Genomic DNA, 18,777 nt, shown 5'->3' on the forward strand with positions numbered 1-18,777 from the left:
TAATAGTGAGTACACCAGCACCCTGCGGTCGCCCATCTCCCTGCATCGCCAACCTCCCCAACGGGTCCCGGGGCCACCATCTCTGCCCACGGAACGGTCAACAACTTACTGCACAACATCTCCCCCGGGTGCCCCGTAACTGCAGCGGTGGTGTCCAATATCACCACATACCGTGGGTGGCGTCACGAACTCCGTACGGCTCAGCCCGTACATATACGTCCTAAATCCACCATCCCATCACTACCCCTTTTCATTTGAAGTGATCGTGAGGTCCCCGGGTCCGGAGACCCTCGAGCCACCCACAGAAGGGCCGGATTCGAGCAGCTCGGCTGCTGAGAGTGGGGTGGTACACTTAAGCCAATCAAAATCCTAGGAACACTACCCACTTTAACCTACCAGACACACCATTGGGGGGCCTGAAGGGAATAGGGCCACCCACATGGGGGGTTGGTGAGGGGAAAGTGAGGAAAGTGACAGTTGAGTTGAGTTGTGTTGAGACAGTGGAGTGGAGAGGAGTAGTGGTGGCTCTCGTGAGGAGAGGCCACGGAGGAGAGCTCCTGTGTACTAGGTGGCAGACGTTGGTCTAGGCCTGGTAGGAGCTGGAATCCCGGTCACAGGGGACAGTGTCAAGGGGCACGGACTGCCGAGGAGGGCACCCGGCGGCCTTGAGCTGTCACCGGGCAGGGGTCAGGGCACGACGGGGTACGTGGACCCTAGGCCGGAAAGTAGCTTCACGCGTTACGGTAATTTACCTGACGGGGGTGAAGACTTCAAGTGTCATCCCCAACCCGCTCCAAAATCGGGGTACTAGCGCACCGATGGCGTAGGACTTTCCCACTACAGTCCAAAGAAATCCTACGCGTGAATCCTGAGAGCAAGCACACTCCGTTAGCCAAACGGGTGAGCGGGACCCGAAGAGTTTTATACCCATGATTCCAACAGAGACGAAGGTGCCAAGGACAGGGCCACGGACTAACAGCAACACCAAGGGCACGGATCCAGGCGTGCTCCCTGTAGGCTGCAGTGGCGCTCAGAATTCTGGTTTACAAGCTGTCGGTGTAGTTATTCCGGGACTGAGTGAGTACACTGAAAACCCCTGTTCCTATCCCCAACGGCACCCAAACACCATCCTATCACCAACGAGTCCCGGGACACAAACCCCCTACCCACGGAGGGGTTAAACATCAGGCTGCCGCACCTTCGTCACCGGGCTCCCCAATGGCAGCGGTGGTCCCTCACATTACCACGCACCGTGGGTGGCATCACGAACTTTCCAAAAAAAAACCAGTACATATCCCCCCTTTTTAATCGAGTGTCCGCGCGGATCCCCCTGACCCGGAGACCCCTCAAACCACCGCGGCTCCGGATCCGAGCAGCTCGGCCACTGACGATGGGGCGGTACACCTCCATTAAACAGTTGATGTTGTTGCAATGCCAAAAGATCGCCCACCATTAAGTATTGGACAAGATCTTTATTATGGTTGCGGAACAAAGAAATCCGAACATCACCCACTTGGAGACTCCACTGCTGTTACCGGAAGACTACGAGCTTAGCCTTACTCTTGGGCAGATCCAAATCTCTAACAAGATGGTTCACTTCACTTTGTGGTGTTAGGTGGGTTCAGTTGAGGTTGCTGACATGAAGCGTCTTCCTCTAACGACCCAGAATTTTTGACACCAAGTGCCCTCTTGTTTCTCACTTGACTCAAATGAAAATGTTTCTGGAGCTTTTGGACCCACCAGTTCTTCTATATGTGGTATTGGACGTACTGCAGATGGAAGGTTTGGATACTGTAAAGTCCACTTCTTTCCTGAAACTCTTTTCCTAATGGGGGCACCATGCAGAAATGGGAATTAGTAGTGTGATTGGTTGGCTCTCTCCAGATCATTGGGAATGCAAAAGGCATAGATTGCCTCTTCGCATGCCACCACAGGGTAAGATGTGATGCATCTATTGCAGAATATGTGTGGAGCCAAACATTTGTTTTGGTCTCCTATTCTGCAGCCAAAATACAGTTTGTAGGCTTTCCATATGGTAGTCAAGTTTCGCCTTTGTGACTCAAAAATGATCTACTTTGTTAGTGCAAAAACGAGGCATATCTGAAAAAACATATTGAAATGTGTCAATAGGCTAAACTAAGAAATCCTAAAATTGTAAACCCTACACAGAGAGCATTTATATAAAAGTAGGTGATGGAATTGTAATTGGTTTGAGCTGAGTTTTTTGATTGGTTGCCCTAATATGATAGAATACTGAAGGCTTAATAGACTAAATGGAGGATGTAATACACTAGATACTAACAATGCAATAAGGGTGATGAAATAGTAAAGACACAATTCTATAAACCTGCATGAAAGGTGTCATATGTGATTACAATCTTCTCTGGCTCTTGAAAATTAGAGCCAATCAGCAAATGTAAGCATCATATTTGTTTTTAGCACCACTTAATTAGTTGAGTTCAACTGTTTTCATCTCTGAACCAATCAGGCTGTAGAACGGTGTGATCAGAGCTGCAGTGAAGTGCCGAAACCACTGCCAGTCCCTGCAGTTTGCGGATTGAGACAGCTGAAGGGCTGAGAAACAGCGGACCGCGGGCTGCACCATGCCCACCACCGCTTGGCTGCTGCCCGCCACTGTCCCCACTAAGTATGCGAATAGCGGTAAATACATTGGTGGAGGTGGGGCCAGCTGCCCCTTCTTCCACCAATCAGCTTGTGAGATAGTAGACATGATTACGTCACCTCAGTGCATCTCCTGTACGAAGGATCACTACGGCAGAGCGTCGGAGGAACGGGAGCGAGGTGAGTTTGTGGTGTTTTTTTTTTTTTCATGTGTATGAGCTCATACTGTATATAAGGGGGCTATCTGGGAGCCATAATGTATATAGTAGGTTATGTGGAGCTCATAATGTATATAGGAGGCTATTTGGGGGCTCTAACTGTTTTTAGTGGGCTATGTGGGGATCACACTGTATATAGGAGGCTATGTGTGGGCTCATACTGTATATAGGGTGCTTTCTTTGTGTGGGGCTCATGCTGTATATAGAGTGGCTATGTGGGGGTTCATAATACTTATAGGGGGCTATGTGGGGGCTCATACTGTATTTAGGGGGCTGTGTGTGGGATCATACTATATAAAGGGGTTATGTGGAAGCTCATACAGCATATAGAAGGGCTATGTGGAGGCTTATATTGTATATAGGGGTAATGTGGAGGCTCATACGGTATAAAGGGCACTGTGTGAGGGCTCATACTATATAAAGGGGGTTTTGTGGAGGCTCATACAGCATATAGAGGGGCTATGTGGCGGCTCATATGGTATATAGGGGGTAATGTGGAGGCTCATACTTTATGTAGGGGATTGTGTGAGGGCCCATACTATATATAGGGGTTATGTGGAGGCTCATATGGTATATAGGGGGTTATGTGGAGGCTCATACAGTATATAGAGGGGCTATGTGAAGGCTCATATGGTATATAGGGGGTAATGTGGAGGCTCATACTTTATGTACGGGACTGTGTGAGGGCCCATACTATATATAGGGGGTTATGTGGAGGCTCATATGGTATATAGGGGGTTATGTGCAGGCTCATACAGTATATAGAGGGGCTATGCGGAGGCTCATATGGTATAGGGGGTAATGTGGAGGCTCATACTTTATGTACGGGACTGTGTGAGGGCCCATACTATATATAGGGGGTTATGTGGAGGCTCATATGGTATATAGGGGGTTATGTGCAGGCTCATACAGTATATAGAGGGGCTATGTGGAGGCTCATATGGTATAGGGGGTAATGTGGAGGCTCATACTTTATGTACGGGACTGTGTGAGGGCCCATACTATATATAGGGGGTTATGTGGAGGCTCATACAGCATATAGAGGGGCTGTGTGGAGGCTCATATGGTATATAGGGGGTAATGTGGAGGCTCATACTTTATGTAGGGGATTGTGTGAGGGCTCATACTATATATAAAGGGGTTATGTGGAGGCTCATACTGTAAATAGAGGGGCTGTGTGTGGGTTCATACGGTATATAGGGGATGTCTGCTAACTTAATTCTACTCAATATTAAATTATACAATTAATATTACTATATAATAATAATTAATATGTTAATTTAAATATTGAGCAGAATTAATTTCAGCCTATTGGTACGTCCCTCCACAACAGTCAGTCTCTCATGTGGCCCCTGGGTAAAAATAATTGCCCACCCCTGATATTGCAGGAAAATATCTACCCATTATGTTATTTTGTGATGCAAATATATGGCTGTGCATGACCTGCGTCACCTTTACGTTACCTCTTCAGAGAGAAAGAAGACTTGAATTTTACCAGCACCTACTGGAACTGGTAATCATATTTGTCATTATTGACCCCTTAACCGAGCCTTGCTACATAACCTATGGTAAAAGCAGAGTCACTATTTGCAGACACGTGTTATGGAGTATTCCCCTCATTAGTGCAAAGCAAGAGATCTGATTTGGTTGTATCACTTCAAGTCCTCTTTCTCTCTGAAGAGGCAATTTCCACATTTAAAGGAGTTGTCCACTACTATAACAAACCCTTTTCATGCCATGTGTTTCCCCCTATTAATATAAAAAAGTTTATGCTCACCTCCGGTGGTGGTGCGGTTCCACCGATGCTCTCATTCCCGTTAGTGACGTCACGCGAGCCCCTCGTCTATTCTCCGCTGGCTTCCCTCTTTTTTTCCTTCGGACACAGGAGCAATCATCTGGAACTGAGCGGAGCCGCAGCTCTTGCTTCCTGTTCATTAACTCATTTGTCCTAAGAAGCCGGTGGTGAATGTGGAACGGGCTCACGTGGTGTCACAACCTGATTTGAGCCCTGGAGAATTGAGCACCGACACTACTGGAAGTTGTTATTGTGTGGAATGAGAAGGAGTTGTCCTAGTAGTGGCCAGCCCCTTTAATTTTCCAGAAGAGCATTGTGTGGCCTATAAGTCTCCTTACACTGGCATATCAGGCATGTTACTCTTCACAAGTAGAGACGTTACCCTTTAGATCTATTTCATTTGGGCATTTGGCATATTTTTGCATGTATCACTCCCAGATTGATAGGTCCACTGATGTGTATGACAGCAATTCAATTGCCTCATTTCAGACACACACTTAGGTTAATTTTTTCTGTGGAAAGGTGATAACCTAGTTTCACTGGACAACCCCTCCAGAAATGTTTCCTTCCCCAGCAGTGCCCCCAGTCCTCTGCCCCATTTACACAAATGGTTAAGTGCTGCTATGCAAGAGAAAAGACAAAGGTGAGATATGATGGAGGTACCACGACAGAGTAGTCCCATCTATTTCAGCTGTCAGGAGATCACAGCACATGGCTATACGCACACTTGCATGGGCTAAATCTGCTGGCTGTGCAGATTCTCCTTAGTCGTTTGGTCTCCTAATTCAGGATGAAAAGCCTGGTCTCAGCTGTTCTGAATATCCCATTCACCTCTGCTATAAATGCTCTCCTCTTGGCTCAGGGAGTTGCCAGTGATAGCTTAGCTATGGACAGCAGCAAAAGAGAAAAAGGATCCAGCACAAATTCCTTCTTTAAAATGAATAATTTCTTTTCCTTTATTGATGCACTTAAAAACGTGTGAAGACCGAAAATGGAGACATACATCAGTTCATAGGATTGCTTAACGCGTTTCGGATTTCAAATTTAAAACCAACAGAGTCCTTAATCATATAGCTTAGCTATACCTAGCCTTCAGAGTGGACTTGTGAGCTGTGGACTAAAGGATGCTTTACACGCTGCGACATCGCTAGCGATTGCTTGCGATGTCTTGAGCGATAGCACCCGCCCCCGTCGTTGCTGAGATATGTGGTGATCACACGCACATACCTGTTCTGCAACGTCGCTGTTGATGCCGAACAATCCCTCCTTCAAAGGGGAGGTGCGTTTGGCGTCACAGCGACGTCACAAAACGGACGTCCAATAGAAGAGAAGGGGCGGAGATGAGCGGCCGGAACATGCCGCCCACCTATTTCCTTCCACATTGCGGGTGGACGCAGGTAAGGAGATGTTCGTCGTTCCTGCGGTGTCACACGTAGTGATTTGTGCTGCCGCAGGAACGACGAACAACATTGTACCTGCAGCAGCAACGATATTAAGGAAATGAACGACGTGTCAACGAGCAACGATTTTTCACATTTTTGCGCTCGTTGATCGTCGCTCATTGGTGTCACACGCTGCGATATCGCTAACGGCGGCGGATATATCGTTAGCGATGTCATAGCGTGTAAACCACCCTTAAGGAGTCGGTTTTAGAGCTGTAGACAGAGATTGCTGCGTGGAAGTTTATGGTATTTTCCCTTCCTTAAATCCCTTTTCAGTTTGCTTTACTTGTCTGTTTGTTTTGCTCCTTCTTGTAGTTTGGCGTACTTTGTACGATTGCTGTTTCCTTTACTCCTGTTTGTCTTTTCCCCTCTGTTTCTTTATCCTAGAGCAGGACTAGTGTACCCACTGCCCTGTGCACTAGACAGGGTTGTGTTCAGGGATAGCCGCATAGGGTGAAATAACTCGTCTAGGGACATCAGGGAGCTGAGGGCTGCTGAGGGCAAGTGTCAGAGGTTGTCCCTTCCTTAGTGACACTATATCCCTTCTCCTGTCTTGCCTTGCGCCGGCCAGCCTCCTTGGTGGAGCGCGACAACCAGGAGCTGCGCATGAGTGGTACAAGTCCAACCTTACCATCAGAGGCAATGGTGAAGGCTCGGTAGCCACTTAGTCTCACGCCTCTGGGGAAAGCCTGGTTCTGGGAACAGCGGTCTACGTCTCTATCTCCCTCCATCTTGTAGTGTTGCTTCTTTTTGGTACCACACAATATTCTGGCTTTATTAACAGTTACTTGCACTAAACTCCAAAAGTTTCGGCTGTACTTTTGCAACTTTTGCCATCATATTGAGCTTCCAATGTATTCATTTCCGTGATAGTCATCCCTCAGTTATCTTTCTGCATGTGAATATTATAAATCACCGTGGCTTTCCTTTCAGTACCGCATTCTGATATATTTTGGTTATTTCACTTCTACAGGCAGCAAAAGCAGTGGCTCCAGTCGCAGCAACAGAGAGGGAAAAAGATCATCCGGCCGAGAGAAGGACCGCAAGTCCACTGGCAGCGGCAGCGGATCTGATCGTGCCGGCAGTAGCGGAGGAAGAAAAAGTGATAGGCCGCTGAGCCAACACAGTCACCGGAGTCATAGCTCAGTGCCACGAAGTGAACGCAGCCACCGCAGCAGCCACCACTCACACGGTCCCCCGGGTCTACCCCCACTTTATAGCCTGCCAAAGATTGGGAGCAAGGTGTATGGCACCAGCGGACCACCAGGGGGACCCCCTGTCCGAGAACTTGGCAATGTCCCCCCAGAACTGACCGGAAGCCGACAATCCTTTCAGAAGGCAATGGGAAACCCCTGTGAATTTTTTGTGGACATCATGTGACAACCAAAGTGCCTTCTGAGTCAGCGACTAGAACCCCGAAAGAAATTTAGAATTTTAAAAATTCCATATTACAGAAATGGTGACCACTGCCATATCCAGTCGCAAGCCATACAGAATGGTAGACGTGAGCGCAGCTCCGCTGTACATTGAGAGAAGGTTTTAGATGTACAGATCTGTAGCACATTTTGGGGAAAGAGCTCCTCCGAAAGACACAATCCTGCTAATAGCCATGATCCTGTAATACTAAGTAACCCCAGTTTTGCCTTCTCAATGGGAATCTGTTACACTGAACATGAAGCAAGTTATAGAGCAGGAGGTGCTCAGCGGATTCATCTATAGTTTTGTAGGAAAAGATTTAATATAATTAATTGATTATTCTGCTCATTTTGGGTTTAGGAGTCCAGTGGGCGGTGCCACTAAAGGACTGACAAGATTCCTTGTAGGAGGTAGATACAGATATAACTGTCAATCACTAAGTAGGACCGCCCACTGGACTCCTGCTGCTCATTTTGGGTTTAGGAGTCCAGTGGGCAGTCCGACTAAAGGACTGACAAGATTCCTTGTAGGAGGTAGATTCAGATACAACTGTCAATTACTAAGTAGGACCGCCTACTGGACTCCTGAGCTGAAAGGAGGCAGAATTTTAGATCCCATAAAACTATTATCAATCTCTATAGCTCCTTTTGCTCCAAATCATGCTACCCCACAGATCGGACTGCATTTTTAGTGTATCGTTTAATAGTCCAATAAAGGCAAGTGGATGCAGTTTGGTCATTATTCAAAAAAGACCTTCTGCATTCATTCGAAAAACATATTTTTAGGATTGACCATTAATATTATAATCAGTATCAAGCCCTATAATGATTTTAGGTTTAAAGGGATTTTGTACTGTGATACAAATGATATCTTTAAATAGTGCTTAAAGAGACCTTTCAAACTCAGTAGGTTTTATTGCTCTACCTTATCCTATTATCTTGTTGTAAGCGCCATAGAATTCAATATGACATAGTAACTAGTCAAGTGTATGTAAATACAAACTGCATATGGCCTGCTCCCCCCCCCACCTCTCAGTGATGGCATCAGTGATGGTAAACCTAAACTGAATTTGCATTTCTGTCCACACCCATATTTTTTCCCATCTCTCAGCAGTGATAGTGAATGCACTGGGAGGTGGGTCCTGGGAGCATTGAATATACAAATTGGATTTACATACAGTTGACTAGCCATCTGGAGACACTAAGTTCTCCAGAGCGTACAACAAGATAACAGGAGAAGCTACAGCAATAAAAATTACTGATCCTGAAAGGTGTCCTTAAGCCCTATTTAAAGCTAACATTAGTATTGTACTACAAAATTACCTGACAGGTTCCCTTTAAAGAGAGTTCTGCTGTAATATATGAATGGCTCAAATAACAGATAATTACACATAGTCACACCAAAAAGAATAGTCTCATCCATATGGGCAGGATGTGTAAATCCCAAGAAATATAACCCATGATGGTGGTCAAGATAAACAACCTCTCTTCCCTGAAGTCGTTGACCTGGAGAATTAGCTCTCAGGGACCACATTTGTACAGTGCGTAAAGAGCAAAAATCCAACATCGGATGGTTGACCACTAACGTAGGTTTAGTGATCATCAGGGATGTAACTATAGTGGGTGCAGATGTTGCCTGGCACCCAAGGCCTGGGGTGTAAAAGGGCCCAGAAGGTCTCTTAGGCCCATATGAGAAGACCAACACTATTAAGACTATGACTGTGATAGTTGGGTAGATGTAGAAACTTGGTACTCAAGATAAATGTGAATAGTGGTCTTTTATTGTGAAGAACTTGTAGGACAAGCACAGATGTTTCGGTCAAAGATCTTCATCAGTGTGCATGCAGAGAGTCCTCAGAAGCAACTGGGCAAACAGCGTATTGCCACTTAGACAGTGGTGGACACCGTGTCATACCTGGCTACGCCGTTTGCCACGTTCCTATACCTTCTGAGGACCCTCTGCACGCACACTGATGAAGGTCTTTGACCGAAACATCTCTGCTTGTGCTGGTCCTACAAGTTTATCTCAATAAAAGACCACTATTCACATCGATCTTGAGTGCCAAGTTTCTACATCTACCTGAGATGGTTTTGGACCCTACCTGAGCACCCCCCAGAAGTGCCGTCTGTATTGACTCACTATGATAGTTGGGTGGCCTATTGCAAATTTTTCAGGCCTGTCCACCAATTTCACATCCAAAACATGGAAGTAGAAGTTGAGGACAGGCCTGATTTGCTCATCAGGTGTTCGCTGCAGAATCTGTCATCACTAAAGTCACACTAGAAGATGCATATGACAACCTTGTTAGGATATATGGAGGTCATGAAGAAATTCCCCTGGGTAGGACTTCTCTATGAGCCAGGGTGGAGAGTCAAGAAATATTGGTGGCTCCCATTCTTGCGAATACATGGCCAATTCATACATTTTCCCAAAACTTCCACTGAGAATAGCAGATGATTATCAGGGGTCTTCAGAAGCCAGATCCATCAAGGGGTTTCCTCTCATCTGAGAACGTCTGGTGCTCCATTATTTGACCAAATAATATATTTTGGTGGAGAGGAGAACCCCTTTAAATAATTTTTGGACAATCAGAACTGTCTTCTGGATTCTACCGCCAACGTTGGGTCAACGACTACTGATTAATGTAGAATAAACCACCATGAATGTAAGGAGAACAGTAGATACAACTGATCGTCCCATACACAGAGGAAAGCACTTAAAATTCTGCCCCCACATCTCCGCTCCTCCCCGCTGAGCAGGCAGAACCCCCCAAAATCTGACTATTTCTTACTAACTGCGCTACAAATGTACAGAAAACCCGTGTATAGATAATTAGCCCTAATTTAATGTTTCTTTTTTTTAATATATATGTGTATATCTGTGTAAATATCAGTTACAGAGAAAAGTTAATTCAACATTTTTTTTTTTCCTTTTATTAAAAATCAGAATGAGGTAGATCAGGCGCCCTAGCTGTTATGTGGACTACAACTCCCAGGATTCTCCGCCAGTGTTGATAATCATGAGAGGTGTTGCGAAGAAAACTGCTGCAGCTCTGACGGTCGCCTGGCTCCGCACCGTGTATTTTCCAGCAGCTTACCACGAAACCGTATTAATAGTAGAGAATGCATTGACTTGTGTTAACGACGACAGAGCATTTTAATTTATTGTGAAAGATTAAACGACATTCTTCAACGTCATCTTTGATGAATGCACTTTATGAACGGTGTCAGTGTTGGTTTTACTGTCTGCTCAAGGCCAGTAAGGAGCAGCAACAGCCGGGGTTGGAACATTTTAGTGCCCCTACCCCAGAAAGGTGTCACATGACGTTTTGCACAAACTTTGCCAACTGTCATGGCGGCATTTGGACCCTGTTCAGATTGCAGATTCTGACACTCAGCCCGATGGTTTCTTTGGTGTCTGGCATCAACACAGGCAGACTCGGGCATCGACCTGTTGTGTGCTGATTCATAGTTAGCAAGAGTGAATCTCTGCTGGTCTGCTTGCTCCTGTAATCACATTGCGGGAAGGCCTTTCACATCTATTCCCCTGCTATTTATGCTGGTGGAATCCTTCTACCCATGCCAGCTATAGTTTATTGTGTTGGTATGTAAGGTGTGGTGTCCCAGACTCTGATGAAACTTGTTTAGTGGTGCTTTGTGCTTGGTGCGGTTGTTGAGTGTATCACTGTTTTGTACTCCCTTCCTGCTCTTGCTTTTCCTCCTGAATCTCTTATGCCGGTGTCACACGGGACGATATATCGTGCGATCGTACCCGCCCCCGTTGTTTGTGCGTCACGGGCAATTCATTGCCCGTGTCGCACAAAGTCGTTAAACCCCCGTCACACGGACTTACCTCCCGGACGACCTCGCTGTGGGTGGCGAACATCTTCCTGAAAGGGGAGGGACGTTCGGCGTTTCCCGGCGACGTCACACAGCTGCCGGCCAATAAAAGCGGAGGGGCGGAGATGAGCGGCCGGAACATACCACCCACCTCCTTCCTTCCTCATTGCCGGCGGCCGCAGGTAAGCTGTAGCTCGTCGTTCCCGAGGTGTCACACGTAGCGATGTGTGCTGCCTCGGGAACGACGAACAACCTGCGTCTTCAACAATCAACGATTTTTTGAAAATGAATGATGTGTCAACGATGGACAATTTGGTGAGTATTTTCCATTGTTAACAGTCGCTCGTTGGTGTCACACGCAACGACGTCGCTAACGACGCCGGATGTGCGTCACGAAATCCGTGACCCTGGCGATATATCGTTAGATACATCGTTGCGTGTAACGGGGCCTTTAATCTCTGCTAGTCTGCTTGCTCCTGTAATCACATGTTATGGAAAGGCCTATCACATCTGTTCCCCTCCTATTTATGCTGGTGGAATCCTTCTACCCATGCCAGCTTTAGTTTATTGTATTGGTATGTAAGGTGTGGTGTCCCAGACACTGATGAAACTTGTTTAGTGGCACTTTGTGCTTGGTGCAGTTGTTGAGTGTACTGTACACTGTTGTTTTGTACTCTCTTCCTGCTCTTGCTTTTCCTCCTGAATCTCTTAGGCTATGTGCTAATAAGAGCTTTTTACTGCGGATTTTGCCGCTGAAAACCTGCGGATTTTTCTGGATTTTCCAGATAAATCCGCAGGTTTTAGCATGTACAGACACTCCCCATGTTATCCTATGGGACATGGGGAGTGTCTGTGTCCACGCTGCGGAAAGAGCGGCTGCAGAATCTCCTGCGGAAATCCCGCAGCCGCACCTAACTGCATGTCAATTATTCATGCGGATTTACTTGTGGAGATCCCGGCCCTCCACTATGGAGATAGAGGCCGGGACGTCCGCAGGTAAATCGCGTGAAAGTCCGCATGTTTCCCGCAGCTATTCCGCTTGAATCTCGCAGCTAAAAATAGCTGCAGATGCCGGCGGGCAGCTGCGGGAAACATGCGGCCGTACCTGCGAATATATCCGCAGGTACGAGCGCCCGTCTGCACATGGCCTTAGGCCCTGTGCCCTCGCTTCGTATTTTGACGCGGATTTTGACGCAGATTTTCAGAAATCTGCCGCAAAATCTGCGTGTCAATTGTGAAGCCAGCAAAGTCTATGAGAATTCAGAAGTGCTGTGCCCACGTTGAGTATTTTTCCCTTGCGTATTTGGTGCAGATTTCTTTTTTTCTTCACCATATCTGCACCAAATACGCAAGGGATAAATAAACAAAGTGGGCACTGCACTTCTGAATTCTCATAGAATTTGCTGGCTTCACAATGAACATGCAGATTTTGCTGCAGATTTCTGAAAATATGCGTCAACACTACACAGCGTGGGCACTGGGCCTTATTGTCTTTACCTTTTATCTGTGCGTGCTGTGTGACAGTTTTGGTTTTTCCCTTGTCCGTCTTTTTCTGTGGTCTCAACACATTCATGTCCCGTCCCTCCCTTGTTGGGCTCCTGTGATCATATGTGTTGGGGATGCCAGTCACTTCTCTTCCCCTCCTATTTATGCTGGATGAAATCTTTTACCCATGCCAGCTACAGGTTATCCTGTGAGCTTTGGTATCCCAAACATTCTTTTGAAAGTATTGCTTTTGCTTGGAGCGGTTGTGTTTTGCTTCCTTCCTGCTCTTGTTTTCCTCCTGTCTGTCTTTATCTTTGTGTGTGCGCAGAGTTTTGGTTTACCCTTATCTGTATTTTTCTTTGGCTTCAACACACTCCTGTTCCGTCCCTCCCTGGAGGAGGGGGAATTTGATCAGGACTGGTCAGGAGCAGCGCAAGGAAGGAGACTCAGGCCTCTCCACCATCAGGAGTATCCCTGAGATTATGGATAGCATATAGTCCCCTAGCTTGAGGGACAGCTTAGGACCCTGGTTCCACACTATCCCAAAGTCATTGTGACATTAGGGTGAATACAAGGTAATGTGTAAGTGCCTCACCCTCAGGTGCCCCCCAGATTAACTGCCACCAAAGTGCCAGCCACAGATGCCACTAGAGCTCTACCCATTCCCTTTAAACAAACCACCCAAAGTGGCAATTACAGACGATCTCATGCAGATCTTGTCCATCATGGAATAATATGAAACTTTGTAAAAAGCTATATTAGGGGATTTGTCTTCATTCCTGTAAAGAATTTGCATGTAAGTGGCTCCAAACCATGGACTTTCCTCAGTCTATTTACCTTCATCTGCATTGCTTACCCATTTGGAGTACAGATGATGGCAGTGATTGGCGAGTGATGTGTTCTGCTTATGAGAACACTCTCCGACAGTAGCCGAGCCCCAGCATTAGTGCACAGATACTGAGCCGACCCATCACTGCCATCATCTGTACTCCAAATGAAGACATTCTGATAACAGGGAGAAACCTAGGCTATATATGTGCAATTTTTTTTTTTGCAAGAATGTAGACAAATCCCCTGGTCAAAGTGTCCAAAGGGATGGCCGCCCACCCACGCGTGCGTGCGCAGTTCCCTCTAATCTTTGCTATGGGACTTCTGACTACAACCAATTTCACTATGGGGGTCACTCACTCATCAATATTCAGACTACCCCCCATTACATTTCCTATACTGCTATGGTGGCAGTGTCCTGAACACGTTGTTCTGACCCTTTTACTTGAAGCTATGAATATTGTAGACTTATTGCTCCCATACTGATAGGTAATGAACACGGAGGACGCTGTCATCGCTGACGGATCAATTCTTGGCCTAAAGGTTTGCTTTGTACTCAAAATGGCAATGAATAATGGAAGATATTGCAGGACAGCTTTGATCTTCGCTGCACGCCGGGTCTCTGCACCTCAATCACTATTCTTAGGAAGACTGAAAATCACTTAAACTCCAAAAAAGTGCAGAAAAGTGCTGTGTATTTTGGCTGCAATTAGTTCTTTGATGACTGTGGCCTAAACGGGTAGAAAATACATTACAAGAAACCGGCTGCAGAAATTACACAGCCTCCTATATACAAATTAGCTCGGCTCCCACCTATTGGAGGAAGTGAGCATTGCTCTCATCAGGGCAAATTTCATTATGTAGGAGGGAGGAGGAGGTGAGCTGTGATATCTATTGTGAGTGTTATCCTCTGTATACAGTGTGTCCACCCATATCCTGTCCACCGCCATTAACTTGAGAACGGCGGCAGCTATAGGCATAGAAGTGGTGTCTAGGTATAGTAAAGTATCCATGCGCTACGCAATGAAAACACCTATAGCGCCACCTGGTGGAAAACAACGGAGTTAGCATTTTTATCTCGAAAACGTAACGAGATGGAGAAAAAAAGTGAATTACAAATTTGTAGGGCATCATCAATTCAATACAAATCGACACCTTGCATACAGAAATGCTATGATTAGAACGTGTAAAACTCACAAGGCTGCGGACGTGAAGCGATACCTCATGGAGACCTTCCTACAAGTCATTGGGTATGGTGGCTGTGAGGTGTGGCCTCCGCTCACCTGACCTGACCCCATTGGACTTCTTTCTGTGAGGTCACATCAAACAGCAGGTGTATGCGACCCCTCCACCAACATTGCAGGACCTATGACGACGTATCACAGATGCTTGTGCAAACGTGTCACCTACCATATTGCACAACGTGCAGCAAGATACAGTATGCTGTGCAGAGTCCAGATGTGCATTGCAGCTGACGGAGGCCACTTTGAGCATCAAAATTAAATGAGCGCCATATGCGTGACCAGCATTCAATGTTTTTTTTTTTTGGGGGGGGGGGTCATGGGTTTCATATCATAGCATTTCTGTATGCAAGGTGTCGATTCGTATTGAATTGATGATGCCCTACAATTTTGTAATTCACTTTTTTTCTCTCTCTCGTTCCGTTTTCAAGATAAAAATGCTAACTCCGTTGTTTTCCACAAGGTGGCGCTATAGGTGTTTTCATTGCGTAGCGCATGGCTACTTTACTATGCCTAGACACCACTTCTATTCCTATAGCTGCCACCATTCTCAAGTTAATGGTGGTGGACAGGATATGGGTGGACACACTGTATAGGTGTAATCAGTCATTGAAGAGGAGGTGGTGAGCTGTGACATTACCTATTGTGAATGGTAGATTGTATGTTATCTACTTTATATAGAAGTTATCAGTTATTGTACAGGAGGAGGTGAGCTGTGATATCTATTGTGAATGGTGGATCCGGTGTTATCTACGGTATATAGAGATGTTCTCAGTCATTGTACAGGAGGGGGAGGATGTGAGCTGTGACATCACCTATTCTGAATGGTGGGGTGGATCCTGTGTTATCTACTGTATATAGAGGTGTTAGCCATTATTGCACAGGAGGAGGTGAGCTGTGATATCAGCTATTGTGAGTGGTGGTTCCTGTGTTATCTACTGTATATAGGTGTTATCAGTCACTGTACAGGAGGAGGGGGTGAGCTGTGATATCACCTATAGTGATTGATGGATCCTCTGTTATCTAGTTGACATAAAGGTGTTCTCCGTTATTGTACAGGAGGAGGAGGTGAGCTGTGACATCACCTATTGTGAACGGTAGATCCTGTGTTATCTACTTTATATAGAGGGGTTATCAGTTATTGTACAGGAGGAGGTGAGCTGTGATATCTATTGTGAATAGTGGATCCTGAGTTACCTCCTGTATAGAGAAGGTGTTATTAGGAAATGTACAGGAGGAGGAGGTGAGCTATGACAACACCTATTATGGATCCTGGGTTATCTACTGTATAGAGAAGGTGTTATCACTCATTTTACAGGAGGAGAAGGTGAGCTGTGACATCACCTATTGTGAATGGTGGATCCTGTGTAAACTACTGTACACAGATGTTATTAGTCATTGTACAGGAGGTAAATAATGATCATAATTCATTCCAAGACAAAAATCTCCATCAAACTTTAAGGATTTTGAAAAAAAAAAATTCAGTCTCACCAAGTAAATTAGTTTATCATTTTATTGGTGACATGGAATGGAGTAATTGGTTTGGGCCCCATTTAGATCATTGTAACAATCATAAAGCGGAGCTAGAAAATGAAAGTTCACAGCAAATATCTCAAGACACTGGACTTACAATCTTCATATACTGTATATACACAATGTAAAGTCACCGCCCCTGTATATAGGCCGGGGGGGGGGGGGGGGGGGGTGCGAAACAATATTGTACATCAGTGATACAAGACATACCCAAACCCCAAGACACTATAAAAAAAAAAAAAAAAAAAAACAAAGCTCCTCCACATTCTGCTTTGTATACACAATATAGCATTATTCATCACATATCTAGAAAAGAGAAGACCCCTGAGATATGTAGTCCATCCTTGTATCTTCTCATCTTGTAGGGGCAGCAGTATGGATTTTTGGTGTGGCCTTACAATACACAGATTGTTAATAAGGGAGGGTGTTGTACCCGGATTTCCACAGTGTAGAGAGGGGAGAAAGTATCTACAGTCTTATGGAGGCCACAAAAAAAAAAAAAGTTATAGATAAGAACACACTAAGAATAAATGAGTGCAGGATAGAAGCTGTGCTGATACTCGAGCTAGTGAGACAACATGCAGGATACACACTGATCTCACGTCCAACCTTTATTACTGGGAGGGACGATCCCACAAGCGTAAGATCTGGATCAGGCTACAATCAGCACATCAGGGGGTGTAAATTTAATAAAGGAATGAACAATACAATTTTATTAGCTAAAGGTATCTTCTGACATATATAAACATTGTTTCCATAGATTTTAAAGAGAATCTGTCACCATATTTCACAATGCACATTATTGTTTCCATTTCAAAGGTGTCTATAGATTGTATTGTGAATCATGGTGACTGCACAGTTTAAATGGATCTCTTAGACCTGATGAGGCTGGTGTACTTACTGTGACAATCCATGTCAGAATGGCTGTATATATATTTTTTTTTAGTTTAAAGTCAAACCCCTCACACCTAACCTGACTGATATCTTCTCAGTGTCCCTCCTCCCTGCTGAGATCTCACACTGCACAGTACAACCTGCAGCTGTCAGTCACACTAGGTGAGAATAGAATGAATATACGTGAACTAATGAGAGCTTTTACTCTTTTGGTCTAATAAAATGTTAATTTTAGTATCCGGATTATATAACCATTCTGATATGGATTATCAAAGTAAGTACACCAGCCTCATCAGATCTAATAAATTTTTTACAGTTTTTATTTACACTAGTAAAATCAATTGTAAGTGGTGCCAGGCACTTTAAACTGAAGAAAATTATAAAAATGAACGATGCATTGGGAAAGAAAAAAAAAAAAATACATTTTTTCTATATTTTCATCTGATGGATCCTTGATTCCTACGAAACATTTTTCCTTCTTTAATTTAATAAATATTCTTCTCTGGATGTCATTGAAGAAGTATGACCAGCACAGAGAACGACAAGGAGGAACATTTATAAGGCTGTAATGATAGAACACCCGACGATCAAAAAAATGTATTAATAAAAAGAACCAGCAGTGAAAAATTATACCAGTAAAAGACGTTGTTTGTCTTTATAAAAAAAAAACAAAAAAAACAAAAACACATCTTTCTTCTAGAAATAGCGCCACTCCTGTCCTGTGGTTGTTTCTGGTATTACAGCCTCATTTAACTTGAGCTGCAGTACCAAAACCAACCTGTGGGCAGGTGGGGCGCTGTTTTTACAAGAAGGCAGCCATGTTTTTGTAATGCTGTCTGATAGAGATGAGCGAATGTGCAATGAATAAATTTGGACAAATTTGCCCAATTCGAATTTCCACAGATTCACTCATGGTTACTCGTTGACCCCACAGCGAGAAGGTCTAGGGAATGTAGGGACTGTAATGCCATAGTTTCTGAACTATTGTCCAAGATTGAGGATGGGGGGGAGGGGAGCCTTCACGGGAGATCCAGGAGGTTGTGCTGGGAGTACAGTTCTTGGGTGAAGTCGTAGACGTTGGACACGTACGGCATGGCTTCTCCAAGCATGTCCACCACGTCTTCTGCCGTCCCAACGTTCATCACTTCAAAGAACGTGTTCCTTACGGGAAGAGCGAGGAAGGCCACGGTGGCGGTTTTTTCGTATTATCCAAGGGTGGTAGTTGGCCAGCGAGTCGTTGTAGGCCTCGGTGCACAAGGTGGACGTCTTACTGTCTTCACTACTTGTTCGTAACTTCTCCAGAAAGAGCTGAAGCCAACGCAAGGCCCGGTGCAACCTGAGGATTGTACGGCAGCCGGACTCCGGATGATTGCCTCGTCTGGTCAGATCCACCAAGTTAGAGCTGAGCTCGTACTCCACCATGGACTGCAGGGTCCGATACCGCTCCCCATTTTCCCCTTTCAG

The 18,777-nt window shown here is 45.3% G+C and overlaps 2 protein-coding genes across 6 annotated transcripts in view; one reads left to right on the forward strand and one right to left on the reverse strand.

Annotated features, from left to right (window-relative positions):
• DVL1 (dishevelled segment polarity protein 1) overlaps window positions 1-10,714 on the forward strand; it is a 286,231-nt gene extending 275,517 nt beyond the window's left edge. For 4 of the 5 annotated variants that reach the window (XM_075328394.1, XM_075328393.1, XM_075328396.1 and 1 more), the window contains one exon: window positions 7,051-10,714. In XM_075328394.1, coding sequence (XP_075184509.1) covers window positions 7,051-7,457 — 407 coding nt within the window. In that variant the 3' untranslated portion in view covers window positions 7,458-10,714. The remainder of the gene's footprint in view (window positions 1-7,050) is intronic. The other variant, XM_075328398.1, reaches the window with a different exon arrangement.
• Window positions 10,715-16,385: 5,671 nt separating this feature from the next.
• CPTP (ceramide-1-phosphate transfer protein) overlaps window positions 16,386-18,777 on the reverse strand; it is a 5,901-nt gene continuing 3,509 nt past the window's right edge. The window contains 2 exon segments of the mRNA XM_075328987.1: window positions 16,386-18,512; window positions 18,514-18,777. The exon segment at window positions 18,514-18,777 is cut by the window's right edge and continues 79 nt beyond it. Coding sequence (XP_075185102.1) covers window positions 18,333-18,512; window positions 18,514-18,777 — 444 coding nt within the window. The 3' untranslated portion in view covers window positions 16,386-18,332.

Source organism: Anomaloglossus baeobatrachus, chromosome 11 (genome assembly GCF_048569485.1).
Source record: "Anomaloglossus baeobatrachus isolate aAnoBae1 chromosome 11, aAnoBae1.hap1, whole genome shotgun sequence".
NCBI classification, from domain to species: Eukaryota; Metazoa; Chordata; class Amphibia; order Anura; family Aromobatidae; genus Anomaloglossus; species Anomaloglossus baeobatrachus.